This window comes from Panthera onca, chromosome C2 (genome assembly GCF_046562875.1).
Source record: "Panthera onca isolate mPanOnc1 chromosome C2, mPanOnc1 haplotype 2, whole genome shotgun sequence".
In the NCBI taxonomy this organism is placed as follows: domain Eukaryota; kingdom Metazoa; phylum Chordata; class Mammalia; order Carnivora; family Felidae; genus Panthera; species Panthera onca.
The window spans coordinates 4157230-4167505 of NC_138347.1; the positions used below are offsets into that span (position 1 = coordinate 4157230).

The window sequence follows — 10276 nt, forward strand, 5'->3', positions numbered from 1 at the left end:
AAGAAGCATTCAACCCCGCCAAATCCCGGAAATGCAAATGTTAGCGGAAGCTGCTATCCGCCGTGTGTGGGATTAGCAGGAGAATTTTAGATTAAAAATGACCCTGCTGGCTGGCATGCGTCCAGCACTCTGGCCAGTGGATGTCCTCCTGGGACGCGGCAGGACGGTATTGTCCCAGTGCTTTGTAAATGATGGCTTGGAGCTCTCGGTTTCCAGCAGGAGAAATGTGGTTAAACTCGTGACAGTGTAGCAATGTGCTTGGCTCTGTGAACACGTTTCACAGAGAATTCTAGATACAGTTGTAAACGGCCGTGGTAAAGAAGAAGGCTGCAGCGGGTGCATGATGTTCGTGTATACGCGCTATGCATCCCACGTGTCCTACGTGCTATGTGTGTGTACACGGTGCTCACCTGTGCAAAATAGGTTGATCAGGGCGCCTGGGTGGCTCAGTCAGTTAAGCGTCTGACTCTTGGTTTCAATCAGGTCATGATCTCACTCTTCATGGGATCAAGCCCCTCATCGGGCTCCACGCTGACGGCACAGAGCCTGCTTGGGATTCTCTCTCCCTCTCTCTGCCCCTCCCCAACTGTGCTCTCTCTCACTCTCTTTCTCTCAAATAAAATAAATTAAAAAAAATAAAATAAGTGGTCCGCACAGAAAGAAGAGAAGACCGTGTTGCACCGTGGTCTCCTGGTGGTGAAGTTATGGGTAATTTCTTGTTTTCATATTTTCTCCATCTGTAAGAATTTCTTTTAACGAACAGGGATGACTTTTGCCATCATAAAAGCACCGTCTGCCATAATGTGGGGACAGTAGGTGTTTCTTTTCCTTCTGGAGCCCTGCTTCGCTCCCCCGTGGCCGGTTCAGGACCCCCCCCCCCCCCCCCCCGCGTGCCCGGAGCCGTTCTGAGCTGAGCCTGTGTAGTTGGGACTCCCCCAGCTGAGCTCCTCTTAATTCCCTCTTCCGCGAGCAGCCAGCCAGGGTTTTCACCTTGCAGAGCAGCCGGGTTGCGGGAGCCCGAGTGTTAGCATCCCCTTGGCCGACCTCTGTCGGCCACAGTGACATCCAGGTCTCGGGGCGCGGGGTGGGCGCTGCGCCCTCCCCAGCGGCACGCGATGAGTCTGGAGCCCGTGCAAGTTCTCTGTTGCGGGAGCGTCTGTAGTTGCAGGCGTTCACGAAGAGCGTGCAGGTTGGTTTTCACAGACCGGGTGGGTGACATGGGTCGCTGGGTGCAGAGAGAGGCCTTGGTTAACGGGGGTGCTCGGCGAGCGCTTCTGTCCAGCGAGCCCTTTTGCCAGGGCCAAAGATCGCTTCCTACTTAACTGATCGCTGTGCAAGGTCGCTTTCTTGTGCCTGCTTCTCAGAGGGGGGCAGTGCTCTGCGTAGCCTGCCTGCCCTGGGCAAATCGAGTGTCCCGGAAGGGGAGACCGACCGTCCAAGGGCAGCGAGAGTGCCGTGGTGGCCCTTCTGTTCCCACCTCTTCTGTTCCCCGAGGCTCCGTCCTGGTCTCCGTGGGCCATTCCTGTGTTTCGTTCTGTGTCGTTCACACACGCGTGAGCCGCTGCTGGTGAGCCCCGGGCAGCCAGTCGAACAGGATGTGTCTCCCCCTCCTGGACTTGGCCGTCTAGGGTGGGAGACCGAGGGAAGAGCAGGAGGTGGACGAGGGGTAAAGCTGCCGCAGGAAGCACAGCACGCGGAGGAGGTGACCCCAGACGGCGGAGAACGTGGCGGGGTCCTGGGGACGCCTGCGCGAGCTCTGCTGTGGCTGTTCGTGCTGCCGCCGACACCAGGCTGTACGAGAGTGTGTGTGTCAGCAGGGAGGCGGCTGGTGACGGAGACGGAAGCCGCACCTACCGCGTCTAGTCCACGATTCCCTGCCTGCTTCAGTTGGGCAAAAGCGTAAAGGCGCTTGCAAAGCTGTCCGGGCGAAGAACCCTCGCAGACAGACTTACGGTTTTCCCCCCGATCCCACGTAGGCTTTCCACGCGCGTTCCCTTTTCTTGGGGCTCACCTGTACCGTGCCTTCCTGGGGGCCCCTTCTCTCTGCACTCAACGCTGCACTGTCCCACTTAGGATTTAGTTCCCTTAATCAGCACAGCAGCACGTGAACTGGCTTGTGGGTGAGAATCAGGGGCAGGACACCCCTGAGCCATGGGAGGGCTGGTGGCCCCCAGGGGAGCGCGTGGCAGCGTGAGGGTCCGCAGTGTGACTCATGGAGGGAAGGCGGGGGCGGGGGGTCACCTCACCACCGAATTGACGCGAGCAAGTTCCCGTACCTGTGTGCAGTTGAAAAGTAGCGTTTAAAGTGGAACCGTTTCGGGGCGCCTGGGTGGCGCAGTCGGTTAAGCGTCCGACTTCAGCCAGGTCACGATCTCGCGGTCCGTGAGTTCGAGCCCCGCGTCAGGCTCTGGGCTGATGGCTCGGAGCCTGGAGCCTGTTTCCGATTCTGTGTCTCCCTCTCTCTCTGTCCCTCCCCCGTTCATGCTCTGTCTCTCTCTGTCCCAAAAATAAATAAAAAACGTTGAAAAAAAAAAAAAAAAAAAAAAATAAAGTGGAACCGTTTCATTTTTGGTGATTCTTCATGGGACAGGTTTGCTGTTTGTATCCGATCCTGCCCCGCTTATCGTATGAGCTAACAGAGGAGTCACAGAAAATTCATCTACGGGAGGCATATGGTGTGAGGCAAAAAAAAAAAAAAAAAGGGCAGAAAAGAGACAGGTGCACCCCTCTCCCCTCCCCCCCCCCCCCCCCCCCCCGGTGTGTAAGAGCATCACAGAAACTTGAAACGCGGGGAGACGGGGGTGAGGGAAGGAAGGGCCGGGGCCAGACGGCGCCGAGCTGGCCTGGGTCAGAATGACCGAATCGGCTGCCGGCGCGACGTCCCCTGGCTCACCACCCGTGCTCGCTCGCAGGTCCTGGCCGTCAGGATCGATGATCTGGACCACCTCCCGGAGACCACCACCATCGATGCCTCCTCCATTGGCATTGTCCAGGTGCGCACGAGCAGGCCCGCGGGGTGGGGCGGAGGGGCCCAGACGGGTGCTGCGAGGGGCCTTTGGGCAGGCCCCCGAGTCCCTTCCTTTCACCCGCGTCTCTCGTTTTCTAGTAGGTTCTCTCTCCCCAGGCCTTTTGGAATGTCTCCTAGTTTCTGTAACGTTTCCAGAACTTCCGTCGTTTTCAATACTGAGGTATCTCATTTTAGAGAATAGACAGTAATCTTCAAGCTCCCTGGAGAAGCGGTAGGGGGTGTGGGTGTAGAGACAAAGTTAGGTTTATTTTAAGGAATTGGCTTATGTGATCGTGGAAGCTGGTAAGTCCTAAATCTGCAGGGCGGGTGGGTGGGCTGAGACCCAGGGAAGAGTTCACGCTGCAGCTGGAGTCTGACGGCTGCCTCGAGGCGCAGGTCCCTCTTCCCCAGGGACCTCAGGTTTTCCTCTTAAGGCCTTCGACTGATTGGGTGAGGCCCACCTGTACCATAGGGGGTCATCTGCTTTACTGGGAGTCCACTGATTTAATGTCAAGCTCCTCTAAAAAACACCTTCACAGCATCTTTGCTGGGCAACCAAACACCCAGGCGCCCTAGCCCAGCCTCCGTGACGCATAAAATTAACTATCAGGGTTTCCATAAGAGCTTAGCGTAATTAGATTGTGGTAACCAAAATAACTTTATTCAATGAACTTTTAGCCAATGTCTTCATAAAAATGGTTTTTTCTTGTAAAGGGAATATGCCATGCTCTTGATTCCTTTAAAATCACGTTCGCATCCCTGTACTGGAAACGGCGCTTTGAGCACGGTGCTCAGGTGCTGGGCCGTCGTGAGTGAGCACAGGAAGGCCTAGGGTGCACCAGGGGCCCACGACCCGCGTCCAGCCCCTGTGAGGGCAGCCCCGCGATGGCCTGGCCCTGGCAGGCTTCCTCTGGGTCTGTCACTGGGTGGGATCCTGTCACCTGGGATGGCATCAGGGGCCCAGGAGGCGTGGTCGGGGACTAGTCTGGAGAGCCTTGCCGGCCACCGCTGCCCAGTGGCCTCTGCGATGCTGAGCTCAGTCGTGGCATCAGCCGGGTTCAGGAGGTCGGCCACAGTGTGGCAGTGCACCCTGGACGGGCCCAGAGAAGTGCGCAGGGCACCTCTGTGGGGTCGCCATTATGGCTGGCCACCATTGCTGTCCCCAGAGGAGGTGACCGTAAAGTTCTTGGGGTCAGAGCCATCCTGACGATCCAGGATCGTTTGTCTCGTGCATTCGCTTCAGCCTGGGGGTGGAAGCGTGGACACGAGAGGCATTGCAGCCTCGGGCCGAGCTCACCAGGCCGAAACGCTGGTCCGCGTGCCAGCGCGAGACGCGGCTCTTAGAAGTACGACTTCTGTGTGATTTTCTTCACTGAAAACAAAGTGAACCCGGCAGGAACACGCCCCAACCCCTGGAGGCGCAAAGGAGCAGACACACCGCGGCCACTGTTCCCTGCAGCAGCGTGGTGGCCTAGGGAGGTGGCCGGGACGGTGCTGGGACCCCCGTGGCCAGTGTGGGGACACGCCCCAGTGACCCTGACGTTGATGAGCCTTCTGTCCCCGCAGCCCGAGCTGGGTCTGGAGCAGGAGGAGCTGGCCGAGGGCAAGCACGCGAAAGCTGCCAGGAGGGCCCACAAGAGGAAGCAGAAGCCGGAGGCGGAGGCGGCAGGCGCCCCGGTGCCCGAGGAGGCCACCTTCAGCGAGTACTCGGAGAAGGAGCCCGTGCTGTCCGGCGTGGGTGACGAGACCGACTCTGCGGTGCAGAGCATCCAGCAGGTGGCCCCCTTTCCGCCGCGCGCCGCACGTGTTCCTACACACACGCCTGACTCGGGGGCGGCCCCTTGGTGGCCCGCGGCCCACGTAGCGTTAATCCCGGGAGCTTGTGCCAGCTGCGCGTGTCCCAGCTTAGAGCTAGACGTCGCACCTGTCGTCGTGAACAGTGGTGTGACCGTAGAGCGCCCGAGGGACAGCCGGCCCCGCCTGGTTGGGGATCGGGTTGTTTCTGGGAGGTTAGAAGTGGCCTCCGTGTGTTCCTTCGTCGTGGAAGTGGGCTGACCTCCCGCTCCGGGAGGGATGCAGGGACCCCCGGCCCCGGGAGGGATGCAGGGACCACCCCCCAGCCCCGGGAGGGATGCAGGGACCCCCCCCCCCCAGCCCCGGGAGGGATGCAGGGACCCCCCCGGCCCCGGGAGGGATCCAGGGACCCCCCCCCGGCCCCGGGAGGGATGCAGGGACCCCCCCCCCGGCCCCGGGAGGGATGCAGGGACCCCCCCCCCGGCCCCGGGAGGGATGCAGGGACCACCCCCCCGGCCCCGGGAGGTTTGCAGGGACCCCCCCCCCCCCCCGGCCCCGGGAGGGATGCAGGGACCCCTCCCCCGGCCCCGGGAGGGATGCAGGGACCCCCGGCCCCGGGAGGGATGCAGGGACCACCCCCCAGCCCCGGGAGGGATGCAGGGACCCCCCCCCCCAGCCCCGGGAGGGATGCAGGGACCCCCCCCCCCGCCCCGGGAGGGATCCAGGGACCCCCCCCCGGCCCCGGGAGGGATGCAGGGACCCCCCAGCCCCGAGGGAGGGATGCAGGGACCCCCGGCCCTGGGAGGGATGCAGGGACCCCCCCCAGCCCCGGGAGGGATGCTTGGAGCCGGCCTGTGTGCCGCTGTTCGTGGGCGTCTCCAGTTTGCTCAACATCAGCACTTTGGTTCGAAGGCTCCCAAATCTGTCATCACCGTGTGCTGGTCCTTGGTCTTGGATACTAATCGCAGTCGCACACGTTTCTTGAGTTTCTTTGGCAGCTCATTCCTGTTCTTTGTCTTGAACTGGTGCACTCCTGGGCCGCACATCTGTACGGTGCTTCGGGGTTGGCATTTCCGTTAACCAGCAGCCAGGCGCGGGGCTGGAGAGAATGGGAGAGGTGGGGCGCACGTCTGTCTTTTTCGTTACCACTTCGCCCCGACCTTCTCCAGCCTGGGACGCCGTTTGTGTCTGTGTCTGTGTCTTACTGCCCTTTGTCACTAGAATCCTTTTTCTGGGACAAGATTAACTCGGTTTAATCTTCCACCGCCCGGTGTTTCCTGTTCGTCTGGGCCGGATGTGGGGTCACCCCACGTGCTGAGATGGCTCCCGCCTAAAGCACAACATAAAGTTGGGCGGTCGTCCGTTTTGCAGACGCTACTGACGCCTTTGTGTCGTGCGTGACTCTTGCAGGTGGTAGTGACGCTGGGGGACCCAAACGTGACCACTCCATCGAGCTCCGTCGGCTTGACCAACATCACCGTGACCCCCATCACCACTGCAGCCGGGACTCAGTTCACCAACCTCCAGCCCGTGGCTGTCGGGCACCTGACCACCCCGGAGCGCCAGCTACAGCTGGACAACTCGATCCTGACCGTGACCTTCGACACCGTGAGCGGCTCTGCCATGTTGCACAACCGCCAGAACGACATCCAGATCCACCCGCAGCCGGAAGCTTCGAACCCACAGTCCGTGGCGCACTTCATCAACCTGACTACCCTGGTCAACTCCATCACGCCCCTGGGGAACCAGCTCAGCGACCAGCACCCGCTCACGTGGCGGGCGGTGCCCCAGACGGACGTCCTGCCCGCGCCCCAGCCGCCCGCGCCCCAGCCGCCCGCGCCCCAGCCCCAGGTGCCGGCCGAGCCCCAGCAGCACATGTACAGCTACTGAGTCAAAGCGCCGAGAACTCACGAGGAGCCCTGCCCACAGGTGTTCTTGCTTATTTTTGAGATTTGTCTGCTGGATACCAAACCGAGAGAAAAACATCGTCCTTGAGGTGTAAGTAAGGTTGACTGAGCTTTGCGGAATTGTCTCCAGACCCCTCCCCACCCCCCGCCCCCCCGGCTAGCACTGCCATCTGATAGCCTGCCTGGGGGGTGACTCCTGGCAGGTGGCAGCACGTGTGAGCGGCTCAGCCTGTGCCCGGCAAGGCCGCGTGTCACCCGCCTCCCCTAACAGAACTTGGTTGGTGGACAGGGGGTCCGGGCCAGCGAGGCGAGCAGGGGCCGAGAGGTGAGTGATACGTTACGAGGAGCAGAGTGGCCCGCTGGTGTCCTTTCGGGCCTCACTCGCTGCGTCAGCACAGAGAACGGGTTCCCACGGGGCCACCGACTGCAAGGAAACGCCATTTTCGCCTCCCTTCCGGCTGTTTCTGGCGAATGAGCAGATAGAAGTTAAAGTAACGTTTGTTTTCTTCTTGGAGATCTGAGTTGAGTCCCATTCGATGCACGCCACTTGGGGCCGAAGACCCGTGAGGAGGTGTTCCGTGGCTGCGGACGACCCCCCTCTGGCCTTACGATGGGTGAGGGGTCCCCGGAGGTCACTGACTCGGGCCCGAAAGGCCTCTTTGTAACATAACGCGTGGATTCACTTTTAGTCTCAGTTTTCGTTTGTTTTTATTTTCACTTTATCTCAAGCACATATCACGTATCCGGGACGCCGTCGTGGCCACGTTCTTGATTTTGACACGCTAAAGTCGTTTGCACTGTAGGAGTGTCGGTCCACGTCCAGTTCTGCGCCGGTGCCCGAATACAGGGGACACCCCACTGTGTGGGACGAGTCGGCCCCGTGCCGTCCCCTCTGGTGGCTCCCGCAGAGCCGTGTCGGGATCCGCCGCCATCCAGATATATTTATTACGGCCGAGGCTCAGCCAGAGCCACCGAAGAGCAGGGAGGAAAGTCACGTTTTCTTTCTGTGGCAACTTCAGTCCAAAGGTTAATCTGCTTCAAGACCAACTTCCGATGAAAATATTGAAGGAGCTTTGGCTCTTTACAGTGGAAAAGTGTAGGTTTTTCTGAAGCACACAGATACGGCCGTTTGCTGCCGAGCGGTCGTGAAAGCAGAGGCGGTCCGTTCGTCAGTAGGAGCATTAATGGCCTTCGTGCTCGCACATGCCGAGTAAGCGCCATCCCCGCGTCCCCGGCGCACACGCTGTCACACGCCGCATCTCCGGTGTGTCAGAGGTGGTGGGCCAGGCTCACGCGTGCCCGCTGCTCAGCCGGGGAACCAGAGGCGCAGGTTTAGCCTCCTGAGACTTCTTAATGCTGTCCAAAATGAAATGATACGTCTGCCTTGCTGCGGCCTTGATCACTCTTTGTCACGCATCCCGTGTTATTTGGGAGACCACCTTGAAGAAAGAGTGACACGTCAGTAGTGGACCCGTGAGGCGGGAGGCGTCTAGGGCCGCCAGGGAGGCCAAGGGCCACTCCTTCTGCAAAATGCAGTGTCCTCAGCCTTTCCCTTGATTCCGAGTCATGAGATCTTGAGGACGGGGCTCGAATTCGTATCGTGCAATACCCGTCTTCAGAACTAAGGACCTCCCGTCACCCACGCAGCACGTGAGAGCGTCCCCAGAGTCCGCACCGTGGACACCGCTCAGTCACACTCCCGTCTCCTGCCTGCATTTGAATTAATAGTGGGAGATTATTTGACCCTTTAATTTATGATAATTATTTTTATGTTATTTATGTATATAATTAACTGCTTTATACACAATAATTCCATCAAACGAACTTGGGCTAGGAGTGATATATTTTCTCAAATCCTGTCCTCATCCTCCAAATGTAAGCGGTCCGGGCCCCATGGGGTCATCAAGAGTACCGAGGTTCCTAATGTATTTAAAAAAAAAAAAAAAAAAAAAAAAAAATCACAGTTTGGTTTTTTTTTTGACCAAGTGAAAATACAAACAGGATGAAACCTCTTTTAGCCTTTATCTCCTGTTCCGCTTCCCTATGAAATAAAGGCCTTTTAAATCACAGTTTTATTTTTTTCAAAGACGTTGTTTTTGTGCCTCGAGTAAGGACGCATCGGATGCTCCTCAAGATCCTGGTGTAGGCCGCGTGGCCCCGGTGCCCGCTTGTTGTTCATTTACACACACAGATGTGGGACGATCCCCTGTGTGATAATCAGTTAGAACTCCAGATAAAAATCACCACTCCTGAGTTTCCTGTAGACATGCTTCGTCCTTCTTGCTTTTAGTCTTACGAGGGTCACTACCTGAGGCCAGATAGGTTCGTGTTGTCTTAAAACAGTCGCTGTGAATTTGCGTTCGCAAGAGCTGGGGAGCAGAAAAACAAAACAAAACAAAAAAACCACTCAACCAAAAGAGTCCCCGACCATAGATTGTTCTGCGCGTGCATCACTGTTTACTGACGGGAAGTATTTCATGTTTTAACTGACGCCAGGTGCGCAGCTGTGCCCATGGGAGGACATTAGATCAGGCCGTTGTGGCCGCCCGGCTCCGTGAGTCCGTGCTGGGTGTCCTAGATTAAGCAGTCGCGAGAACTTACCTTGGACCCGTGGATTTGTAGGGGTGCGGGGTCCTGTGCCACGTTCATGGTGCGACTCTCGCAGAGCTGGATCCCAGGCCGCCGCCGCTTCCCGTGAATCGCGTGCTCTGTGGCGAGGAAGAGTCTGGGCCCCCGGAACGGCACTTCCGTGGACGTGCCCCCTGCGCCAGGTGCCACCTCACTCGGTCCGACAGGAAACCGCCTCGGAGAATCCCGGGTGCGGGAGGGAGGGTCACAGACCTTACGCGTCCTTTCCAGCCACGGCATCATCCGAATGCGCGAAGCTCGAGGCTTCTCAGCGCCAGGTGGCCTCCGTGACTTCCCGTTGGGTTTTGAAAAGCACGAGGACTGTTTTGAGGAGTCGAGTAATTGTCGTGTCCCATCGGTTTGTATAATAACAAATAAAAGGTGCGGTGACCTGTGTTTTTCAATCGCTGGCCCTGCTCTCCGACCACCCGTTCTGGGCGGCCCCCCTCCCACGGCGTCTTTGGAGAATAGTTGTAGTTCCTGCCGTCGACCGCGTCTTGATTCCTGTCCAGCCCAAAACCCACTTGATGTCTAGGCCATTTGACACATTGTCGGAGACACTGAGGTGTATCAAGCTTTCACGGGGATCTGAAAAACAGCAAAGAAGGTGTGTGTCATATCTTTGGCAAAGCTTAGATCGGGAGAAAATGGATGTGAAAAAGAGAAGTAGCCAGAGAGGGGAAAACTTAAGGCATTTCTTTGGACAGGTGGCCCGGAACGGTCCCTTATTTCATTGGTCAAACGTTAAATTATATGTTCCCGTCTGTTAGGATCGTCATTTTAAAGTTATAAAACACCTTAAGTCCCATCCAGTCCTTAGGGATTGAACTACGAGAGCCTGTCTTAGATACTGTTGTCCACTTTTAGGTAGTTTCTGGTAGCAGCTAATTCTGCCAGTGAATAGAGTTGGTTCATTTGACTTTCCTGTAGGGGCCGGACC

The 10276-nt window shown here is 58.1% G+C and overlaps 1 protein-coding gene across 7 annotated transcripts in view; it reads left to right on the forward strand.

Annotated features, from left to right (window-relative positions):
- Positions 1 to 8777, forward strand: part of PRDM15 (PR/SET domain 15) — a 66761-nt gene extending 57984 nt beyond the window's left edge. For all 7 annotated transcript variants that reach the window (XM_078452742.2, XM_078452743.2, XM_078452745.2 and 4 more), the window contains 3 exons: positions 2913 to 2993; positions 4574 to 4783; positions 6212 to 8777. In XM_078452742.2, the coding sequence (XP_078308868.1) occupies positions 2913 to 2993; positions 4574 to 4783; positions 6212 to 6691 (771 nt within the window). In that variant the 3' untranslated portion in view covers positions 6692 to 8777. The remainder of the gene's footprint in view (positions 1 to 2912; positions 2994 to 4573; positions 4784 to 6211) is intronic.
- The last annotated feature ends 1499 nt before the right edge of the window (positions 8778 to 10276 follow it).